This window comes from Lampetra fluviatilis, chromosome 4 (assembly GCF_964198595.1).
Source record: "Lampetra fluviatilis chromosome 4, kcLamFluv1.1, whole genome shotgun sequence".
Classification (NCBI taxonomy): Eukaryota; Metazoa; Chordata; class Hyperoartia; order Petromyzontiformes; family Petromyzontidae; genus Lampetra; species Lampetra fluviatilis.
Window position 1 is genome coordinate 25,088,736 of NC_136278.1, and position 25,727 is coordinate 25,114,462.

Here is a 25,727-nt window from a genome sequence, read left to right on the forward strand (position 1 = left end):
ACTAAAAACATTAACAATGAAAAAGGTAATCCATAAATGAATTTCTGTGTTTTCTATTTAACAATGGATAATTAAACACATTCCAAGAATTCACAATTATAGAGCAACTATATTGACCATACGTGGTATTCCGGGCCAGTTGTTCCTTTAAATAAAGCGACAGTATGTATATGTATAAAGCCAAGTCGATGATACTAAACTAGAATTTGAAGAAATATAAAAGCCTATAGACTTTTTGGACAAAAACTTTGTAGGTTTAATAAACTTGAGCCTGCAGGAAGACGCGCATACCTTTCATTTTATACCAGGCATTTCATTACTTCAGCTCCTTAGATGGCTCGGTGGGCTGACACCATGCTTCACAGTTACTTCAGAGCCACACCGGGGCCATGCTCAGCCAGCCCGTGTGGCTCAGGAGGCTCCAGGTATTTTCTTTGTCCACTGCGGAACCCAAGCCGTTGCCACTGACTTTGCACGCAATAAACGATTTGAGTCGCTTGTAGATGCAAAATACGACTCAAATTATGAAAATGCTCAACCCAACCCCTGGCCCTGCTTTTGCCCCGAGCCAATTTCAGATGTCTTGTGATGCAAGAGTTTCACCAGTGGAAACCAGCCATGGTGTGAGGCCCCTTCGCTGGCATGGCCCAGATGTGTCAGTGGAAAATGGTATATGTCTAGCCCAAGAAGAAGCATTTGAAATTGGTTCTTAATGTGCATTGATTGCAATACACAGAATAAAACACATAACAAAAATGAAGATTCCCTATACTGTATAAATACACTTTCATTTGTAAGAGGATTTTGGAATTACGGAGGTAGTTGAAAGTAGTAGATATTCCAAAGTGATCATTAACGTGTTGCACGCAGTGCCGATTTAAATGCTGGGATGGTGCAATGATCGCCCTATTAGCCAATGGGAGTGGCAATTTTGACTCCAGGAAAAGGGAAAGAATTCCACTTATGATTTATATCAGTCAGAAGACATCTATATATTAAACATTTGCTGGTATATGCCAACTGAAAGTCCAACATTACAATCCTCCGTACATCTCATACCATGCTGCCAATGATTACATATCGAGCCCCACGTTGCATATCCAACTCGCTTGGGGACTGACAAATAGGTGTATATGTGAAAAGTTCAGACATGTGAACATATATAGCAAATTACAATTACACCGAAGACAAATACTATACAGGACATGGGCAGTCAATTGGTCAGGGTGGATATGTGATGGTCGACTCTGTGACGTTGTCCTGTACTTTTAAATTACAAATTATGCATTTTTGTGATTCCAGTAAAAAGAACGCAAATGGACATCGAATACATGTATTTTACTTTTCACAGAACATCATGGGACCTCCTTTGCCAGGACCAAAATATGAAACTGATTGGTCCACACCAGAGACAATTTTCTCTGGTGTGGACCAATCAGTTTCAAAGACAATGTATATATTATCAGAGTATGTTTTTGTTTGCATTCTGACCACAAGTACTGTATTGTGGTTATTGCAGACATGATTCCTTGTAAAAGGTTTCAGTTTGGTGTTTTAACATCTTAACACCTGTTTTATTGGCAGAAAAAAGGGGAAAACCTATTCTCATATTTCACAGAACATGTCAGAATTAACAATATTTCACTCAGCCGTAAAAACAAAAATCATTTACGTTCGTGACACTTAAACATGCGGTTGGCGTGATGTTGATGTGCTCTTATCTTTGTAATGTTGTTATATATCTATTGGGCGAATCATGATGGTGGTGGCACGCAAAGAGTAACTTGAACCTTTCCAGTAATGCCACTTGATACCATTAAACCTACCCACGTTCTGCCCAGCAGAGTAGTACATCCCATTGAGGTTGGACGGCCCGCAGGCATCAAACCACCAGCCTGTAGTAGGACAACAACAACAAAGACATAAACAACAACATTATTGGGCGCCATGGTGGCGAGCTGTTATCTCCCTCGCCTCGTATGCAGGAGGCCGTGGGTTTGATCCCGACCATGACACCTGTTGTATATTTGGAGTTTGCATGTCTCTCTCCTACCGTGGTCGAGTGCATTTTTCTCCTGGTCCTCTCGTTTTTTCCTTCATAATTAGAAACATGCTGCTGTTATAAATTTACACGAAATAAGCCACTTCATTGAACTGTCATTTCTGGCCAGGTCGCTTCTAAAAAGGAGACATATACAGTAGCTTTGTGTTTTTACCTGGTCAAATAAAAATTGTAGTAAAATAAAAAAAATAGTTGTAAAAGTAGTAGTCGTAGTAATTGTTCGTTATAATAAAATGTAAATGTGCAGCCCCGCAAATCATTGCTCACCCCACTGCTTGTGGAAGGGCCTCTACTAGAGGCAGGCTGTAGAGAGCCCCACTAAGAGGGTATTTGGACACATTTTCCAAGATATACGGCCTACACTTTACCCCACCACACATCACCTACCGATTGACTAACTGCTGTGTAACTATTTATGCAACTGGGTGGACAGAGGCAGGAGGATTTAAGAAACTTGCACCTTTATTTTAACTACCAAGCCATGAGATTGATCGAGCGACCTCTGGATGTACAAGTCCAGTGTGATAGCCATTAACACCACCGCAAAATCCTACATAAAGAATTAAATTGATCATTCCTGACCTTGGCTTGAATATAACACTTTCCCTGTTGGTGATAACCAGTATTAATTGCACCAAAAAAGAGGTGAACACTTCATAGCAGTTAGTTGCAGAGGACAGTCAATGAACAGTGAATTCCACCATCGCTGGCGGTTCTCAATCACTAGATGATGAAGCAGTTCAAAGAACAAATTTAAAAAAAAACAGCCCTGGGAGTGACTAAAAACAACATCGTCTTCATGGACATATGGACATTCATTGCTTGATGAAGTGTGTACATTGAAACTAAGACTGCTTCTAAAATTGCTTCAAACATATCTCGAAATTTGTTATATATTTTAAACTAAATTTAAATAGTTTTTACTCTATCCCTAATAATCAGTCTCCGTGTGTAAGGTACGATGGACATAATCCTCACAGAAAGAAAATTTTGCAATTTGTTCTATTTCACGTGTGCTTTACGTACAAATAAATACCATACATTTCTAAGAGAACAACGCAATGGTGGCTGTACAAATAAATACTTCTGGTGGTCAGTTTTACTCAAATAATAATGACTTCCATGCTTCTGCACTTGTTTAATAAATCGGAAAAAATTTGTTACAGTGTAAAAAATCTGTTCAACCCATCTCATTTTCATTGCCTCCACGTGCCGATGCATTGTAATGTTGAGAGCAGTTTTTGGCATTACTGCCAACATACTGTTCTGCTTAGTTTCCATAAAACATTGTGGAATCTTGGAAAGGTTGCTGGCAGTGTTGAGATAGCCATTGTCTTTAGCAAAGCAATTCTCTAAAATCTCCAGGGTGTTTCTTTTTCAAGTTTGTTCTCGTAAAAAGGCCACAACCACGGGTCAATAAAGTTAGTTAGTTGATATCAATCAGTAAATACCATCTTGTTTAAAATCTAAATACTGCGTAATTAAAGGGGTTTTGGGCAATTTAGTTTGAAAAATAAGCAGAACAAATTACAGATCATTATGTTTAAAAAATAGTTTCATGCTACGGTGAAAAGAGTTTTATATGTTCAAACCAGTTAATATGGAAATAAATATTATAGAATGCATCCACTAAGTTGGAAATAATACAAAACTGGTGATGTTCTTTTTTCATAAAAATGTAATAACATGTATATAACCACACATTTCCTACAATAAACTTCTTAAATTTACGAGAAAATGTTTATAGAGGTGAGTGGTCAATGCACACGTATCTCTAAATCACCCATAATGTTCCCCATAGCATCATATTTTGGAAGCTAAGCAGGGCTTTAGCCGGCATTGCACCTTTGCTACTTGGATGGGAAATTCTCAGATGGGCGACCAATCCTGCATAAAACAGGTGCTTGCGGCTCCTTCAGGGGTTACGTTGTCAGCAAAGGGCAGTACAGCAAAATCCAATGTTGTACAGCACTTCTATGCTCCAACATCTCTGCACCATACCTTTACTAACCTTCACTGACTGGCATGTTGTTGCATGGTTAAACGTATACAGTGTGGTGATGCCCCCATCCAGTGGTGAATTGACAAAAGGGTTGTACATGTTGCATGAATGATCAAAGTACCAAGGCACTGAGCCCCCGCATAATGAAATGCACTTCGAGTAATTCAAAGCAAATGCAAGGGAGCAATCAATCATTAGTGAATGTTGTACCATTTAGAGAAAATTATGGTTTTGGACAGGGGTTCAGCCACTGTGGGTGTGCAGACACTCACGCAATCTTGTGCCCCTGGTTAATGTTAAGCATATCTTAAAGAGGGATTATTTTTGTTACATGTACCATGGCAAGTCTTTAATGGCAGCATAAGCAAAGGACAAATAACATGCATCTGTATCCCAACCAATAACCACTGGGAACCATTCGCTAGCAGGACAGCACCAACTTCCAGAGTGGTGGCTGTTGCCGCTGGTTTATGGTTACACTCCAACTTGTCAGTTCCACATTGTTATCATAATCAGAATCTTTACTCATACTGGACGAATCCAGTGAGCTGTGAAGCTCTTTTTCACAGATGTCCAGTAGGGGAGGGTCAGAAAGTTACGATAACAAATAATACAAAAAGACGATAGGAGTGCAAAGTGTGGTAAAGGTAAGCAAATCATTTTTTTATCTTACGCGGTAAATCCCACTGAGCTATTCGCTTTTTTTTCAGAAGTGACCTGGCCACAAATGACAGCTCGAAGAAGCGGCTGATGACGTGGCAATGTATCGTGGCCAAATAACCTCCACAAGTGTGTGAGGCTGCCTATCGCTCGTACCTCCTGTGCTCATCTGCGCACATCTGCAGGGGCAGTTGTCGTTGTCCGCGTCCCTGGTGCTGAAGCTGCTGCTTCCTTGGCCGAGGCTGCTGTGCTTGCCCGCCGTGCCTCCGTAGCCCCGAGCGTGCAGCCTGAAGCGGCGAGGAGACACCCGCGTTCACGTCAGCAGGGCGCATCGGGCGGGGCCTCCGGCATTGGCGCCTTCATTGCAAATGAGTGCCCGATGATGCTGGATGTAATTAGCAGCGAAACTTCGTACTCAAAAAAATTGGAAATGTTGTGGATTCACTCTTCAACACACCGGTGGGCTAAAGTAGTGAACTATTTGTCTTTTGTCAACGTGAGACTTTTTTGCTGATTGGCCGTGTCGGGTGGTGGAGGGTTACGACACATTTATAAATAACGCGATCTAACCCAAAAACGTTTATTATGAATAATATTGGTCGCGAAAGCCTACGTGTTAAACTGAATAGTAAACTAAACTATTTTACTAAACTAAACTATTTTATTTTTACCAGGTAAGGCCCAATGAGCTATGATAGCTCTTTTTCAGATGCGACCTGGCCACAAATGATAACTCGACGAAGTGGTTTATCACGTGAAAATGTAAAGCAGCAGCCACATATTCTAAAAGCGTGATGTTGATTCTAAATGTAAAGGGAAAGACCGAAGGACCCGGAGAAAAATCCACACGGCCATGGGGAGCAAAAACATGCAAACCCCAAAGATACAGGCGTCAGGGTCGGGATCGAACCCACAACCTCCTATACACAAGGCGAGGTAGTTAACATCTTGCCACTGTAGCGAGATCTTAAATAGAAAAGCAACAGGGAGCTCAAAGAGCAGCTGTCCCACGCTACGCTCCGCAAGTGATGAATCTGGCCTGGCAATTGCTGAAACGTGCGTTTTGCTGCTATACATTTCCTGTGAAACAGGAGTGATCATTTGTGATCGCCAGGTCGCTTCTGAAAAAGAGCAGTATGGCTCAGCGGGCCTTACCTGGTAAAATAAAACATAGTTTAGTTTTGCGTAGTGTTGGTGTATACGTTAGAATTGTATTAATAATTCACAGCCCTTTGTCAATCCACTGGCGGATGAAGGCCTCCCCACGCCGCCTCTTGCTTCACCATGATTCACCACATTGTGTCAGTGTGGGTTGTTAAAGGGATCCAGGACCGGTTGACACATACCTCGCAGCTAATGTTAGCCATGTCTGGGAATCGAACTTAGGTTGTTTGTATGTTGAACTTCTTTCGCACCATACGTAGCCAACCGTGCTAATTGAAGGTTGCTGCGATCAAAGCGCAGTGCAGCAAAAGCGCCATACCAACATGTGTACGTGTGTATTGTCTTATCTAGAGGCCAATGTTAAGTGAGGCACTCACTTGCATTTGTTTGTCGGGGATCGAGCTGCAGCTGAAGGAGATTCATCCTCCCACACATCTCCTGCAGACACTTAATGTCTTTCATTTGTAGGCGAGACGTAGTGGTGCTTTTTTAAAACGAAACTTTTCACACCATTAACGCGTGCATTTCACAGCCATTATCCACGTCTGCTCGCGCAGTTGCAGCACCGCTCAGTGAAAATGTACCCACGCACGCATCCCCATGTACCCACAGCGAGAAGCACACAGCAGCTCTGCAGCTGGAGAAGAGGCGAAACTAATAGGGGCAAGGAAAAACGATGTTTGGCTCCCTGATCTGTCTTCTTGAGGTGTGCGTGCGTGTGTTGTTCAGAATTGTGCCTGTTGCTTCGCTGCTGAACCCAGTTCCAGAATTCGCTTTCTGGAGAAGCTCTCAAAACGTGAGCGAAACGTCGGACATCACGGCGATCAACGTGCGGCACAACCCGAAAACACAACGGGAGCCGTACAGTATGACGGCGGAAGCGTATGCAGAAACAGTATTTGTTACCTGTAATTTTGCTTCTCACTTGCAATGGAGAATCGCTCATACGTGGAAAATGCTGTGTTGCCTTCCCAGTCTTTCAATGTTATTCTCATCTGGTGCGTTTTTTGGCTGCACAGTTGATGGATTATTTCATTTCCCAACCAATGTTCACCTGTAGCCTCCCCAAATCCCTAGACACGTAGAGAAAAACAAATCAGTCATATAATCCAGAAATACACTGCATGTGCATATTCATGTGCGTACGAGCATGCATGTATTTCCCTACAACTATGGGGAATACATGCATTTCTATGGATGTAAAATATACACGCATGAGACATAATGCATGTGTGATGTGAATTCATAAAAAACAACGTCTAACCATGTGCATGTACTAACTGGTGAATGTCCTTTATAGCATTGCATTGTATATCTATGACATTTAAGGAATTAGCACAATAATGATGCAGTAAAGACTTGAGCGAAGTGAATGAACAAAGTAATCGTAGTGAAACTCTAATTTATGAATACCTATGCATTCAATTGATACCACGAATGCGATTAAGCATGTTAGTGTAATTAACACATCAAGGGTGAGGTTATCTTTTAAGATCGCTGTGCAAATTTTGAATTCAGAAAAATCACAGTTTTAAAGAGTCACCTGGTGGCAGAACAATTAACATTTTTATTGGCTCCTATCATGGAATTGTGTCTTCTTTGTTTTGCATCTTGCATGAAAACAATATACCGGAGCCGAGTCCTGACAACACTTACCGTTGTGTAGTCTTGCCAGCTTCGGTGGAAATCCACCGACCCGTCTTCTCTGCGCTGAATTACTGTCCAGCCACCGCCATCTGTTTCCATGTCACAGTAGACCTTGTGAAAAACAAAGAATTGGAAAGCATGGAAGAGTTTAAATTGAGGACAGTAAATGAGTTATATTAAAAAGGAAAACAAAAAATATTCGTGTGTAAGCACCCATTTGTATGGGTGAGTGCCAACAATAAACCTGCTAACGACAGTGAACTAACAACATTTAAAAAATGCATTGCATAACAATTCCATTGTGTATATAGTCCTTGTGAAACTTGGCTTCCTAGCTCAATTGTTCTGATTGAAAACATCCCACTTCAGCCGTGAAGCTTGGTTTCTGTTTAGCAAACTTGCCTTTTAGTTCTTCCTGGTTCTTTCGGTAAAGTCACGTAGAATGGAAATAATAAAATAATAAAAATAAAACATAATAAAATTATTCTCACGACGTTTCGGCCACAACGCAAGCAGCCGTCCTCAGGTGGAAAACATGTCTGTCGGAAAGACAGCGTCTGAATGTCTTCTCGACAGACCTGCTCTCCACCTGAGGACGGCTGCTTGCGTTGTGGCCGAAACGTCGTGAGAATTATTTGATTATGTTTTATTTTTATTATTTTATTATTTCCATTCTACATGACTTTACCGAAAGAACCAAGTAGATGAATCCCTGCAGTCACGAAAGCTTTAAATCGAAATTTGCCTTTTAGTTTTCCATATATAATACCCACACATGTGAAGAGCCACATTAACATGAACTGTTCGACTTTAAAATGTATCGCTGTTCGTTTTTCCTGATGATGAATTATGAAATGTAGTGTTTTATTGCTGTATGCACATGATGGAGTTTGATAGCTGCTCACGTTTTTAATTGCTTTGCCATTTGTCAGTTGGTTTGTGTTTACGTTGATGGGATTATTATATTTTAACATTTCTGCTTAGGGGGGGTGAGTGGGGAGAGGGTGAATGATTACGCAGGAGCCACTGAATCCCTTGAGGTCCAATGCTCAGTACGGAAGAGTTCATGTTTTTGAAGCTTATTTTTGAAGGAGGCAATTAAATTATTTATTTAATACAATAAAACAATATAAAAACCACAGACACTGGCAGAGACCTAAGCAATGTGAGTAATACTCAATACAAAACATATGATCCGAAAACCTCATTCATCACTCATCAGTGAAGATTAACATGTGCACGTGGAAATGGCAGTATCCTCACATTGCTGATTGATAAATCAATTACATATATCTTTATGCGGAGATTTTGGAATATAACTTACTTTTGCCGGTACGGTGTCATTGGCAGGGTAAATAACGTACACTCCACTATTTGTATGTCCAGATTTTATGAATTCCCCGCAATCCCGAAATATATTTTTTTCTTCCTTGTCACGGAATGGGAAACGCGCTGTTGGGAAAGAAATACGTTCAATTAAGCATGTGAATATAAGCCACCTGCCACGATTAATTATACATAACTCGAATAATGACTTTTGCGGTTTGGATCAGCAAAATTGTATGAAATGTAACACTACAAAGCATGCTGCAATCTAATTCATAAAGACAGCAAGAGCGCATGACCATGGCTATTAAATAGAAGGAAGTTAGTGTAGTACATGAATAACACTGGTCAACACACTTTTTCTGGCATAAGGTATTCCAAGGGTTTTAATGTAATTTTGAGGTGCTGATTCCAAATCTGGCATCAGTTTTTGTCTATCACATCAGGTTTTTGAGATATCAAATATTGCATTTTCAATCAAAATTGCAGAAGAAAAATATTAAATAAATGTGGATATCTACATAAAATGATATTATAAACACACTATCTTAAAAATACAGCACCATATTTTAACACTAAAGCAGTCACTGACTCGCAACAACTTGCAATCATAAGTGACAGAGTTAATTTCGGGTAAAATCAATGAAAATGGGGTTTGCCGATAGCATAAAAATGAGATGTGATAGAGCAAATCTGAGATCAGATTTGGAATCGGCACCCTGAAATTAGTCTAAACAGCTGCAAAAGTCCAGGCCAGAAAAAAAAATGTTTTGTTGACCAGTGTAATTAATCCTCTGCGAAGCCCCTCCAGAGGGCATATTTGACCTACTCTTCCACACTGGTCCAACATCTTGAAAGAGGTGGGAGTGCCCACGCTTTACCCTACCACACGTGACTTGCCGATCGACGAACTGCAGGGGGATTCATTAAAGTTGCCCCATTGTTTCAACTGCTACGAGTGGATATATAAACACTGACCCCTGGATTACAAGTCCAGCGTTCTAACCATTACACCATAGCAGCATCTTGGGTGAACGCATCCTCGATTAGCACAGTTGGCTACGTACGGAGCAAAATAAATTCAACACGTACAAATATGACATACAATGTATATACATCTCGCGGTGGCAGGATGTTAACCGCCTTGCCTGAATACAGGAGGTGCATGTAGTTAAAATAGTTAATTAGTTCCTAAAAAGTATAACTATTTTTTATTTTACCAGGTAAGGCCCACTGAGCTATGTAGCTCTTTTTCAGACGCGACCTGGCCACAAATGGTAGCTCAACAAAGTGGCTTATCATGTGGAAATTTGTCGGTCTGAACGCACGTCGATTCTAAATGTGGAGGGGTAAACCGGAGGACCCGTAGAAAAATCCACACGACCACGGGGAAAGAGAGAAAGATAGACATGTAAACTACAAATATACAAGCTTCAGGGTCAGGATCGAACCTACAACTTCCTGCATACCAGGCGAGGGAGATAACATCTCACTACCGCAGCGCCCCTTAATGCTGTTGTTAATGTCGTTGTTATTGTTCTTGTCCTACTACAGGCTGGTGGTTTGATGCCTGTGAGCCGTCCAACCTCAACGGAATGTACTACTCTGCTGGGCAGAACGTGGGTAGGTCTAATGGTACCGAGTGGCATTACTGGAAAAGTTCAATGGGATGTTCGTAGCCCTCACCGTCGTCCTGCGTGAGGCGTGCGAGCGTCTCTTGCAGGGCGCTGGCTAGCTGCGCGTGCTGCCGCAGCAGGCGGCCGTGTCCGGCGCCTGCCTCGTCCAGCCGGCGTGCCAGCTCCGCCAGGCGGGCGCCCTGCCCCGAGAGCAGCTCCTGCACGCGGCGCCGCTCCTGGTTCGCTCCGGCCAGCCGGCCCTCCTGTTCTGCGAGCCTGCGCTCCAGCAATCTGCAGAGCGATGTTTGCATGGGTAGATACATTTTAATTGTTGTGTTTTTTTTTTTATGGTTGATTGCAGAATATACTGGCCCACATGCTGGCACACAACTGGCCGGGTGGCTCAGAAGGCCAGATACGCTAAGCTGGCTTCGCTGAGATCCGAGGTTCGTTTGTGATTAACCCGGGTTCTCCAGTGTTGCGAGTTGATTGTCTCAGCATTGCTCATCATTGATTGCACACATAAAAATAAACATTACATTAATGATCGTTTTAACTTATTTTGGCTAAATTCTAGCTGTGAGAATTAAATATTGTGTTGACTGTCATGCTGACGAACATTGCTCTCATATGCAGGGTGAGTGATAAAGTGCTGCCCCCTACTGTGTGGGTCAAAGTTCACTTGAAGGAATCTCAGAGGTAGCTCAATGTTATCCATTTCTGTGGGTCGTTCTCTGTGAGAGATCCACGTGGATACTTCACGTCAATATTACAATCGGAATGAGATTGGATATAAAAAATTACTAAGCTGAAGCTATGGTTAGTGGTCGAAATATATATTTTTCAGCACAATAAGTAACACAGATGAAAAATGAAAATCTTATTGCGAGACCAGCATGATAGCCTGTGTGCCACAGTGCAGTTCTCACAGTAAAGAGGCAGACAAAGATCTCCCATAGAGCCTTAACAGACTTTTTTGGGGCAAGTGCTGTTAGCGAGAAACTATGAAGGCCGGCATGGCACACAAGGGGGTGGGTGGGTGGCCAGCACCACGCCAGACCGTCTTTGTCTCTCCTGAACAACGATGCTTACACATTGTACTAGGTACTTATTCCAGGCTGAGTCGACCTAGGTGAAGCCCAAGAGCGGTTCAGATAATAATCACTGGCGTTGGCTGCGAGCGGGCATCAAACTCATCCGAGAGGTTCGTAGGGCAGCGCATTAACTGCTACTCTACCACGCCCCTAAAAAGGGAGAACATCCTTACACACACGTACACATTTTTCTCCTGGATCCTGCTGATGTCCTGTGCCTGTTGAAGAAGTTGTTTCTCCAGTTTGCTGGTCGAAAGGGAGTTTTCCAGCAGCTGAATCTCCAGCCTTGAAGTATGATTTAGGACCTTGATGTTAAGAGAAACAGCAGAGTTTATTAACGCTGCTACTCCAATACCAATAACTACATATGCCTGAGTAAATAAAATGTCCCTAAATAAACAACGAACGGAACTTCTCAACCGTGAAATCATATAATGACTGTAATTGGAAGTTGTCCATCTGTAAACAAATGATTTGTCTTCAACATTCAAATGGAAATTAAAGCACGTGATGCAGTAGATTGTCGTCATTTATTGTATCAGACTCCCTGCCATATTTATAAATATCCCAATGATTAAACACCTGCTTATGAATCTATTTATTTGACAAGCAAACATTAGCACAGATCATTTTTAAACAATAATTATGTGGGCTGTACTTTTTCCTTATAAAATATATAATGCAACATAACCAGACACATCTTTCTTAAGATATGTTTGCATGTATTTGTGTTACTTTGGTACCGATTTCATTTCCATTAACTGTATGCATTTTTCGTCTTATACCTGTATATTTAAGCATTACATAAAAAGGAAAATATAAACAAAACACCACACCATCATGACCATGAACAACAGTCGCAGCTGTAATGGCATCAGCAGCAAATATCAGGAGCATCAGCATCCTCAGTGAACGTTGATGCCAGAAAACAACAAATAGCACGCCTACCAGACTGAGCCAACATCCACCTGTCTAACAAATGGTGTCAGAATGCAGCGGATACACTGAATCGTCACCAAGATACAGTAAATACCACATTTGATATCGTGCAAGAGGTGCATGGATTGCATGAAATGCACCTCACCCAACAAGTAACTGCAAATCCTCATGAAGAGAACTGCAAACTCTATCCACCTGGGAACATCACCAGCTCATCGTTGCAGAAGGAATGGGATCGGCTCTACCACAGGCTGCAACTCCCACACCATCACTATGCTGAATCAGAATATGTATTTATACTGGAGGGATCCGATGAGCTATAAGGCTTTTCGTTCACAGATGTCAAGTAGGCATGAGCGGCTACCTGGCTTTGAGCTCCTCACCACCTCTGGAGCAACGTTAACAGGTTTCAGGTGTGAGGTTCTCCATTCTGTCGAGACCGCCCAGGCCTGCTTTATTCAGGACACCCCACGGGGCCACGATGGTGTTGTGGAGGAGGGAGAGGATGCACACATGCTGAATGGCTGCTCTGTCCATGCCGGACTTCCCGGAGGTCGTCGAAAGCTGATTACAGCTGACTCCGAGGTCCATGACTGCCTTAGAACCAATTAACTGTTTGTTTGGTGTGTGTGTGTGTGCGTGCGTGCACTCTAAACCTTGTCTTGCAAGGTGGTCGGGTGGCTCAGAGGTCAGGGCGCTGGACTGGCAACGCTGGAGCTCATAGGCTCAAATCCAGGCAGCCGTCCATGATGAAAACAGATTCTCTAGTGCAATGAGTTGGTGGTCTCAATCTGGTCACCAATGACAGCACAAGAAAGGCATCATATTCAATTTGGTTCTGGATTGAATTTGGATAAATTCCAGATTTGAGAACTAATAAAAAAAATCTGTTTGACTGTCATGCAACAGACATTATTCTGAGCGGGCAGTAATGTGACCAGGTAATCTTTGTGATGACCATCTTGTCCACACTGTTCTCTAATATGCAGGGTTGCACTGCTGTGTGAGATAATTTCATGGATTCTTCATTCCAGAACGTCCTTGCCTTCCTCTCGCAGGTAATTTCTCTGTCGTTGTCAGCGACCTTCGTGACCGTCGGACATCCTGCCGATGGTATCATCACTTGTGCGTGCAACTGTAGCTCTCGAAAACAATGTGTTATGAAAATAATCTACCACAACTATAATTGCTAGGATTGTTGGTTCGTACGCAAGCACAGGGTACCTTTGCCCCAATGGGAACGATTCTTGGTTTACACAACCCGCACGTACGATTTTTGGTTTTCACACCCGCACGCGTGCAAGTCTCGGATTACACACTCACACGCACGGGTCTTGGTGTTCGCACTCGCACGTTACGAGTCGAGGTTAACATGTCGACACGTGCTCTACCTGTGCCTCGATGGTGGCGAGCCTGTGCGTCTGCCCAGCGGTGTGCAGCAGCAGGTTGCTGCTTGCCTCCAGCATGGCGGTCGTCTGGTTGTGCATTGAGCGTTGCTGCAGCTGAGCCAGCTCCATCATCACACCTTCCCGAATGGAGTTCTGCAGCTGCGGACAGGGACACCGGAAGACAGGACACTTGACGATTTAGATTCACCCGCCACAGCGACGCAAGGAATTGTCACGAATCGTCGTCGTAATTTTAATTCGAGAATTAATCCTTGGTTTTTTTTGGTCTCGTTATTAGAAGAAAATGAAAAAAAACGTACAAAGTGACCAAAGAAGCATGGACAGGAAACACGCTTGAAATTACATTGACAGACAGAATGGAGGAAAACGTGAATGAGAGAACACACAGAGGTTAAAGACAACATTAATTACCGTTAAGGAAAGTGGACTTGGGAAGGATGCGTCTCAGAAAAGGTCAAGAACAGTGACGGAGTGGCAGCCAAGGAAGTGAACGTGCCAGAGACAACATTCACTGAAGAGATGGTGGAAGGCAGTGAGCTCGCGAGTAGGTGCTAGGGTGATGATGATGATGATGCAGATAGTGCATCACTTGAAATGTATTTTGTTCATTTTATTTGTTGTTTTGCTCATTTTTGTTTCCTCTATTGAACTAAACGACTCAGCGAATGTACATTGAGCATTCACATAACCTTTAATCCGTGAATAAACGCATCAATACATATTCATTTGTATAGCAGATTAAAGATAATGTACGGGGTTGCCCAACACTCGTGCTATAAAAAAAATACAGGAGATTTAATTTACAATATCAACAAAGCAATGTGCCCGAGGCAATATAATATTAAAAACATTTTAAAAAGCTTGTATTACAATTAAGACCAGTGCACTCAACACCAGCATGGAAAAATAAACACGAAGCAATTGTTTATTGTTTATAAACTTCCAGCTAACGCTTGCTCCTTCTCGTCGTCCGCTGCCCTTGATGTGAGGAGATCCCTTCTCCATGGCCCAACAGAAGGCTGCTGCTCAAGCAGAGGTCGCAAACGGGTTTTAATTCCTTACCCGTACCCGGCCGCACCAGGGTCGCAAACGGGTACCCATACCCGGCCGTACCCTACCCGTACCCAGCCGGGTATGGGTAGGGTACGGGTATCGGGTACCTGATTGCGACCTCTGGGATGAAGCCATGTTGCAGGCGCGGGTGGGTTGATTCTAGGAACCGATCTACCCGTACCCGGCCGCACCAGGGTCGCAAACGGGTACCCGTACCCAGCCGGGTACGGGTAGCCGGGTATTGGGTTGGGTACGGGTAACGGGTACCCGGTTGCGACCTCTGTGCTCAAGTCCACGATCAAGGCGGCTTCTCTTCTCCTCTGCTTGTGACTGATATATTTTTTGACCGTTGAACACCGATCTAATTTTCATTTGCAGTGCATCCCAAACCCACTGAGCCGAATTGCACCTTTCCCAGATGGACATAATTCTACTTTACGACCGCTACACTACTTTTAAAAATTAATGAATGTTATGTACATTTAAAATGTTATAGTATGTTTCCCTAGTAGCTACAAATGCACTTCCTATAATGTGCAATAATTCACATTGCAATTCACCTTGGAAATAACATTTAACACCAGATAAATGCAATTAAAATGACGTGCGCTCTCGTGTTGCTTCGAACTATTGAAATATTCATAGACGCAATCTCCACAGGCGGTTTTTATTTCTCCTTTCGAGACCTGTACGTGTCAGTGAATAAACATCTGCGCATTTCCAAGGGAAGAACAAATGACACTTCGCACAAATTAGACAGCCACAGTGGATCATTTTCTGTAATTCAGCCCGGGGGCACGTAATGGCAATCGCATGCACTATGAGACGCATTACAACGCTGAGGAATGTGGCCAAATCCCCACAGAGCTTGAGCGTTAGGGTCTAAAGATGTAGATTGGACAGATTTAGTGGCAATGGCCGAGCCACCCCTTCGCAACAACGGCACCTCAGGACACATACGTTACACACACGCTGGTTCTGACATTCCTAAATTACAACTGTCATTACCAATGTTTTTTTTGCATGTAAAGATGGCAAACATCGCACAGCGCCTGCTGTTTACAAAGCAGTTCATCAAAAATTATATATTTTTTTCTCCTTTCTCTTCTCTCTCTCTCTCTTTCACCCTTCTCTGTTTGTTTTGTAATGAGTTTTTTTTTCGCGAAAAATATGTCAAACAGTAAATAAACCTAAGTGAAATAACAACCTTTATAAAACACTAACAGATGCTGAAGGTATAGGCGAATTTGTACGAAACACAGATTTCTTTCACATCCACAGCGCACAAACCTCGGCTTTGGCCACACAGCGTTCCATTTGAACCCGTTTATTTTATTTGCATTTACCTACCTTCTACGTCTGCTTGTGGAAGCACTCGCCAAGTCCGGTCCACGTGAACCATTAAAGTTTTGGCTTCCCAAAGCAGCTCAATGTCCCATATTCTCGCGGTGGCGAGATGTTAACTACCTCGCCAGGTATACGGGAGGTTTGTGGGTTCGATCCCGACCCTGATGCCTGTATATTTGGAGTTTGCATGTCTCTCTCCCGTGGTCGTGTAGATTTTTTTCTCCGGGTCCTCCAGTTTTTCCCTCCACATTTAGCAACGTGCGTTTAGAGTATTTGGCTGCTTTAAATTTCCACATGATAAGCCACTTCGTTGAGCTATCATTTGTGGCCAGGTCGTTTCTGAAAAAGAGCTATGTAGCTCAGTGGGCCTTACCTGGGAAAATAACAAATATACTTTAATAGTTTAATCGTAAATGTTTTTGTACAAGTGAAATAAGAGGAAAATTACATTAATTGTTACTTTACACTTTTTTCTATAGATTGTAATCATCTGAGTAACAACTGTAACATCTAAATCGATGATCTGAAAATTAATCATTCCAAAATATATTATACAGTATGTAATACATGTAGACTATTACACTGGCACTTTGAGTGGCAGATTTGTGGCAAAAAGGTGTCACGTGGGTAAACAAAAATAAAGTTGACTTCACTTGACAGGAAATGGCCGGCTCTTTAAAAATTGTTTTATTGTTTTAACGCTTTGCAACGAAGGTGTAATGCGTTTATGCCTTGGCTTTATCAATCTGGCTCTCTGCCTGTCCATTTGTCTCTCGAAATGGGGTCGCCATCACCCTCGTAAAGATGATCCAATTTGAGCAAATATTTATGATATAGTTATGTTTCTATTAATAACCAAAGCTATTGAAAAATGGCCCGTTTGATAAATGGGTTGCTCTGAAATTGGAGATAAAAACGAGAACAACAAAAACACACTGTTTGTAAATATGAAAATCTGTTTACCCTAACGATCAACGCGTCGGCTTGCATAGGGCTAATTAAATGCATCTAAAAACAAACGCAAGTTGGAAAGCATTACCTAGCCCGTGCGTATGCATGATTTTTTTTCCAAATCTTGTTTATTAAAGAAACACATTTGAAAAGCATGGCAATACAACTAATTTTTTTTTTAATCAAAGTTACCTACCGCCACAGTCCAAGAATAAACTCTTCAAATGCAAAAGTAATTGGCACGTATGAGTTTCACGGATGACCAAGAACAACATGTGCTTTACATGAATGGTATGCACTTGTATAGAATTTAGTCCCCAAAGGCAAGATGAAAGGCGAGTCAGCCCAGAGTCACGATTGCTTCCGTCACTGCGAAGGCATCGAGACTTCTACGATTTTACCGGGCTCTTATCTTCCTTGGAGAGATACCGTCTAGAAATCCTCGATCTCATCACTTCTCTCCTTCTCTTTTGAATCTTTGTGCAACTCAACCTACCAGAGTTGACAGAGGCCTTACGCTCTCGACACTATAGCAGCAGCCTTATCTCTGGCCGGCAATCTGCCAGCAAAACTATCAAAGGATGGAGAAGAAGAAGCTGACTGACCACTGTTCGCATCAGTAGCCAGGATTGATGACTGCTGCTAAGTGACATTTTCTCCACAGATCGAAAAAATATTCGAAAGCTACCGGGTATTTAAAATACCGCTGCGGACTTATGTACGTGATAACCATCAAATGGGACTTCATGCAACTGTTCATGTGAAATGTTTTCATGAAATAAAATATTAAGGGATTGCCGGCAGTGGTAGGTAAACACAACATGTCATCACACTCGTCATTCACAGGGCCCAGCAGCGCGAGTGTGATTTCCAACTCTTATAATGCCAGTCTCACTCTCTCTGTTGTGATGAAGGCCCCTTGCCTTAAACATCTGGCGATTATATTCAAGATGATGCATTTAAAGATACTCCAATGGAAGAATAGAGATACATTATTGAGAAAACAACACGTTATTCCAAGGTTACTACATGCCTCCCACCATATCTCAATACACGTATTATATATTCTCACACTCTCCCCTGAGATAGATGGGGCCATCGCTTTCGCAATATTAAGTCAGCTGTTGAAATTAAAGTAAGAGAGACATTTTCTATTAGTGAGATGTCTATACATGGATTGTCCTATAATACTCTATTCAACAACATTATCGATAACATGTGGTGATGATTTTAAAATGTTTTTTACTCGTAATTATAGGACGCAGGTGCAAAGTGTGAGTGCGTGACATTGATTGTACGACCATGAATTGCCCACTAATTTCTTAGACACCGCCGTTCTCAAACACTCCACCACACACGGTGCACAATCCGAGGCATGCGGGTGGTCAATGCCCATGACCCATTTTAACAGAGGGCACCCACCCCAATCTACAAAGGTAGAAGCTTGCCATCAAACGACGCCAAATCCAGCACCTCGAGATGTTGAGCTTTGCCTTATGGGAGCAAACAATGGGATCGGCAGAGTGGACAACGTAGCTATCAATTATGAGCACTTGTGATCACGCACAGGCCTTTAAACATGAGAATGTGCACTGCTGCAGAAGAACAATCTCTCACACCATGCATTACTGGTGTCGCATTACAGCGGCTCTCTGCGAGCCTTACAAACGGCGAGCAGTCACAAGTCATATGCAATCAGAAGCACACTATGTTTAGAGATCCCACCTGGTTAAATGCAATTGCTGGCATTGACTATACGAACGACTCTTGCCCACTACACTAATTTGTTTCTTGCTGTGGATGTCCCACCTGATGACGGAAGCTTGTGTTGCTTCCGAAACGTCGTGATTTAATTGATTTTTGATCATTTTTATTTTTTATTTTATACCTACGTGACTTGACCGAAATATCTAAAGAGTATTGACTATATTATTACAAGCAGTTTTTACATGACTCAAGGAAGTGAACGATAACAACAACTTAACAAAAAATGGACAGCCCTTTATCAATCCACTGCTGGATGAAGGATTATTGCATGTCATGCCGGTCACGGGGATTGTTTGCCCAAACCTCACCGTGCTTGTCAGCGACCACTGCAAAAGGGGACCAGGAGTGGTTCCGTTGCTGTGGATATTCGCAGTGGTGCCAAACTGAAGAACGGCTCTTTTAGAGCACACAATCGACAGGAAGTACAAGAACAATGAACTTGCATAACGCGCATGCACAGTGTACGTTGATTACCATATCGGCAATACATACCCATATTCATGTATATGCATTCATTAATCCCCCCCACCCACTGCGCGCAAGAAGAGCACACAAGTGACGTCAGCACATCTATTCCTCTATTTAAGGAACGAAACAGGAGGATTGTTTCGTTCCTCCACAAATCTGGCTGTCGCCTGATGAAGCAAGTTGTAATTACTGGCGAAACGTCGTGTAAATGTTGTCTTTGCTCTCCAACACACCGGTGTGCTGTACTAGTAACGAATTGGCACGTTCTGTTTACGTGACAAACCTTACTAATTGGCTGTGTTGGCTGGTGGCGGGTTTAACGACACATTTATATGTTTACGAGATATAACCCAAAAAAAACTGTATTATGGACAAACTTAAGTTACCGTGTTCATAGTGCAATGTGCTAACCACTGCACCGCTGCCCCCCCCTCATTAAAGGGGATATTATCCGTATATATTTCTGAGCCTTTACTCAGTGCACCTCCTATGAATTGTGAACTTGCAGTGAGTGAAGCTTAATGAACAAACAAACGTGAACCACACCATGATATTTTAAAGCAATATTCCAAATAGAGGCCACTCGTTGCAATGGCGAGTGCGTAATCTCCCTGCGTTCGCTCGGAAGAACGATTGCCGAATATTATGACGTTTAGCACTCAACCGCTAACCGCGAGGTGACATTAAGCCAATCAGCAATTCTAGCGGCCATCCTCTTAGCCCTGTTTGTGGACGGGTTCCTCGTTCACCGTACGATTACGGCTCTCTCTGATCCCACGTTTCAATGTCAAGCAGGGTGACTGCTTTCACGGGCATTGTAAGAACTCCCATCTTGATGCATGTTGGCAGGCACGGTACCAAAACAAAACGCCACACTCTGGTTCTGCGAATTCTTTGAGGAACCCGCACAAATGCAGGCGTGGATATCTGTTACACAATCACTCAAATTCTTTTCTCCTCCGGTGACTTGAAAACAAACAAAGCTGTGGGTCAGCGGTACCTTTCTTTTTGGGGGAAAAATTGTTTAAAACATTCGAAACCGAATTCTGCAGCGGTGTTTATTGTTTTTTTTTTCCCCTTTTAACACATATTTTTAAAAATGTGACCATTCATAAAATTCCTTCGACGAAAAATATTACATCGTTCCAAGCTAAACCCATGCCCTACTCTGGTACAAAATATTATCGACAATATCATTAATCACTGTATAAATAATCGTTTAAATAAATAATTCTAGCTTAAATTTAGCGTAAAACATGTGTGCCAATTTATTTAAGTATGTTAATAAATACATCAATGAGTGAGAAGGGGCACAATTACTTTCCTTAACGATTTAAATTGGTATCACAAAAATCTTTAGACATGAAACGTGTTGATAGAGGCCCACGTGTGATTATTTGAAATCGCTCTTTAAAAAAAGGACGACAAATTATGCTAATTACTGCTTGTTTTTTTTATGAGACAGGGGATAAGCAACTTCGAACATGACTCAGCCCCCAATTGGTTTACTCTGCCAGTAGCAACAACCAAGACATTCCACCAACATCGCTCACCAGCCAGCTGTTTGAACAGTGCAAGAGGGTTCCTACAACAGCAAGTGGAATACCTAGAACAATTCTACGGAAAGATAGCGGCTCTGCAAGAATTACAGATTGTAACCGATTAGGCAAGCTTTAAACATCAAAGCGCAACACTTCAAGTCGAGTTCCTCAATGATGCTAAAAAACAATTACCCCATTAACTTCGTAATGCATTTCACCTGTTGGTGCAGAGTTTGTGTTTTCTGGTTGTTGTCACACACCTCACACTGTAATATAATGACGGCAATTTTAAAGAAAACAAATTGGTCGCAAGGACATTTATCAAATCTGGGGTTAAATGTAGCATTTCTCACAATTCATTTCCCTTAATGTAGCATCTATGAGCACCTGGTGCTACTCCATATTTCAATGGTAATTTTTTATTTTTACTTTGTAAAAAATATTATAACGAAGGGACTCCAAAGTTGAACTTGTTATAACGGATATTTGCGTGGTCATTAATTTGGGGCCGATTTAATTCAATAACTATATACTTAATGTTTGGAACTTCTCTTTGAAGATAAAAGTGACCACATGTTTGCATCAAAATGCTGCTATTATTATGCTAAAATGAAAACAAGACCCATATTTCATTTAAAAACAACTACATTTAAATAGGCGCAAGATTACATAATTTTATTGCCTAACCTGGGGCAATGTTAGTGAACATTAAACAGAGTTCTGCCCTAGTATAAATAGCACTAAACACGATCTTGGGCGAGTATAATTTCGTATAATCATTGACATTTCATTTGCTGCTCTGTCATAATATACAACCAGATTTCCAACTGCTACAAAACCAATTTCTCTATCCACACGTAGTACAACACTCGTTCTTGTGCACTTACACTGCAGACGCATACCATCACACCCATCTATTACCTCTATTTATTTTCTGTAACTTCTACTAAAATACACACATGCGCATACAAACACACCCACGCAACGGCCCACATGCATGCATTGCCTATACTGACATGATATTGGGCCACCATTGCAACGTATATTTCACGACGCATGTGCTTTTATTGTATCAAATATGAAAATGCGAGTGTAGAAAGGAGGAAGGTTATGTTACATCACAAGACAAGTGCATTGTTTACGAATTACCGCACTAAATTTGTGGCGTGCACATTTCTGCAAGGTGATGCTGGCCTCTGGCATTTGTTATCCTCGTTTCAATAACTGTCACCAATCAAATTGTACGAATCTCCCTGATGACATTTACATTTGAGCTCTGTATTTACCTTAACAACATTGACTGTTGCTAGTATTCTTGAAATATTTCAATGAATGAACAAAAGGTAATCGAGTGCTTATCATCCTCCAATGTTTTAATTATAAAACTCTTACGATTGTGCATTTGGATTTCGGTAGTAATTTCATGATTGATATATGAGTACAGTATTCAAAATCGACCTCCAACATATGCTCCACATCCACCTCCACAGTAAATGCTGCAGCAGTTAAACCGTTTAGTACAAACCATAAACGGATGCAGAGTAAATTAAAACCATACCCATCCCTATGGGCATGAAAACACCATTTCTGCAATTTACAACATAATCCCATGTGTGATTTCACAACAACGCACACTTATTAATATTAATAACAAATGAGTTACTCACGCACACGTATTAATATTAATAACAAATGAGTTACTCAACTCATAAACAATGTTTATTTTGTTGCAAAATCACAACTCTGCATTGCACTTTCATTATCCTGATTAACAGTGGCTCAATAGCATTAATAACAATTCACCACTTTTGTTCACAGCGCTGGCTTAATCGGAAAACACAGAAAAATAAGTGACTATTTGGGCAACAGCCCTTCTTCACGACGGCAACATTCAATCGATGCGTTTGGCTACATTAAAGTGGGTGAGTGACGAGTCAATGACACACACCTTCACGAGCCACTGCGTGTTGTTCTCCGTCGCCACCTCGAGCTGCTGCAGCCTCTGCTGAGAGCGGTCGGCCTCAGCGTTCGGCGCGTCTCGCTGCAGCGAGTTGGTGACCAGGCTCTCGGCACCGCTTGGGCAGCCCTGCTGCGGCTGCTGCTGCTGCGGCTGCTGCTGCTGCTGGTGGTGCTCGGCCAGCTCCGGCAACAGGAAGGTGTAGGTGCAGGGCCCGTGCTGGATCCTGTGGTGGGCTCTCCCGGCCGTGTCACCGCCCACCGCCACCGCTGCCGCAGCTGCCACTGCAACCCGGTGGCCCAGCCAGTAACCGGCGATCACGGCTCCCGGGCGCAGAGCGCAGCACAGCAGCACGAGCGCGTCCATCACCCTCGTGGCGAGCATCCTGCCGGGGACAGCCGTTCCAGAGCTGTCAGCCTGTTCACGTAATACGTGCACGAACCGATCGCAGCCCCACAGCTCGCTGCTATATATGCATAGCAGCAGCTGCTTTTACCAATGAAGGGCAAGCATAGCTATGCATTTCCTCCATGAGCTACGAACATGAAAACTATTCCACTCTCAAGAATAATCTACGACTGACAGCACTTGCAGCCAGCCTTGCCGATATGTATTCATCCCATTCAATGCTCTGCACGATCCCTGGTGTCACAGTTTTTTGAGCGGAGCGATGCTTGGGTTCTATCAGGGTGCGAGTCAGCCAAGCCAAGGTGCACGGTTCCCAAGACACATCAAAGAATGCAAACCCAGTAAAACGTATGTGTGCTCTGAATCTCACCCTCGATTTTGCTCTCTGTTTCTCTTGTGTGTGTGTGTCTCTCTCTCTTTTTACACTCTGGAATCAGGCCACTGGCATGCCCAGTGGAGGGTCACAGTGCAGTAAAATTATTAAAACAGCACGCGTTCAGGGACCCCCACCCAAAAACCTTTTAAGCCTGGGCTCCCACACCCACTTCCATTGGCTGAACGTGAACAGATGAGCCACCAATCAAAGTACACTGCCAGATTACCCACAAGGGTGAAAAGTTGATGGGATTATACAACCTTGCTGATTTAACATTTGGGCACACACTTTTATCCAAGTTCATAATATATTGCTCTGTGGACTGTTAGAGGAATACTTTTTTTAAATGGAAGGTAAAGTGTCTGTGTCTGCTTCCTTTGGACATATATGATTGTCCCATAGTATTAATGTTTTGTCTTATTTGCTATTTCTATTTCAGTTCCCCACATTAATTGTGGGGTACCACGATGGCAAGATGTTAACTACCTCGCCTGGTATACAGGAGGTCCTGGGTTCGATCCTGACCCTGACACCTGTATATTTGGAGTTTGCATGCTCTCTCTCCCCGTGGTAGTGTAGATTTTTCTCTGGTTCCTCTGGTTTTTCCATCCAAATTTAGAAAACAGGCGTTTAGAGTTTTTGGCAGCTATACATTTCCACACGACAAGCCACTTCGTTGAGCTGTCATCTGTGCTGGCCAGCTATATCTATATATAGCTCAGTGAGCCTTACCTGGTGGAATAAAAAAAATAGTTTTTTTGTACAAGTGAAATAAGCAGAGGAAAATGACGTTCATCGTTATTTTACACATTTTAAATAAATTATGATCACCGAAGTAGCAGCTGTATCCGTTAAATCAATGATCTGAAAATGTATATGTTATATGTAATGCATTTAGACTATTACACTGCCACTTTGAGTGGTACATTTGCGCCAGAAAAGGCGCCGCGTGTGTAAGCAAAATAAAGTTGACTTCACTTGAAAGGAATTGGCAAACGCTTTAAAACTGTTTCATGTTTTCCTGCTTTCTAACGGAGGTTAAATGCGTCTATTTAACCTTCGAAAACGAACTATATAGCTCAGTGGCCCTTACCAGGTAATATAAAAAAAATTGTAACACTTATTAGTATAGTTGCTGTGCTTCAAATTCCCATTGGAAACAAACATTTTTAATTGGAATACAACTGGGATATATGTATGCATTCACGTTTCAAATTTAATTTCAACTGGTAAAAAACCCGAGCATTTAATTATAATAACAAAACCAACTCATCTCCATTAGACATGCAGTATGTTTATATTGCAAAGAGAAATGCAACACAACCACTTCATGTGAAAGTTTAGCAATTAATTATCTGGCTTTAAGAGATCGATTTCATCAATTGCCACCCTCTAATGTTTCCTGACAAGTATCTGAAGCGACTTTACGTGTTTCTTTGACCTACGGTGCTCCAGTTAAAGGCTCACGTGGGAACGAGGTCTGTAAGAGATATGCATAAGGCGATTACAGGTGTGGGTTCCAAGAACGAGCATTGTTGCAGGTAAAGCTCGACACAGCTGTGTGGCTCAGAGTGAAAAGTTGGGTCAGAGGAAAAGCTGAGCTCATCCCCAGAATGAATGCAAAACGCACAAGCTCGTGTCACGATCCGGGCGGATTAGTGTCCGAGTGGCCAACGCTCTTTCACCGCCGACTCCTTGTGGAATGCAAAACTACATGGGGGCAGAACATTTAAAATGCATGAATTGCTATAGCTCACCGTTGGACCTCTCGCGCTGTTTTATAAAGGACTGGAACATCAAATCATTGCTTATACGGCAACATTGTCACGTGACTATTAAGGGGGGCTTTGGGGATGGTGGGGGAAGGTAAATAAATAACTTTACTTGTAAAGTAAAATCCCTATCCATACACGGTATTATTTAATTGTGCGATTGTTAAT

The 25,727-nt window shown here is 42.3% G+C and overlaps 1 protein-coding gene across 1 annotated transcript; it reads right to left on the reverse strand.

Moving 5' to 3' along the window:
- Positions 1-1,734: 1,734 nt before the first annotated feature.
- Positions 1,735-23,818, reverse strand: LOC144931335 (angiopoietin-2-like). The gene is made up of 10 exons (XM_078855136.1): positions 23,782-23,818; positions 22,995-23,388; positions 13,902-14,057; positions 11,755-11,876; positions 10,548-10,768; positions 8,860-8,987; positions 7,545-7,646; positions 6,795-6,961; positions 4,881-5,011; positions 1,735-1,895 (listed from the first exon to the last, which is right to left on the reverse strand). The coding sequence occupies exons 2-10, from the start codon at positions 23,385-23,387 to the stop codon at positions 1,735-1,737; spliced, it is 1,581 nt and encodes a 526-aa protein (XP_078711262.1). The 5' UTR covers position 23,388; positions 23,782-23,818.
- Between the last annotated feature and the right edge of the window lie 1,909 nt (positions 23,819-25,727).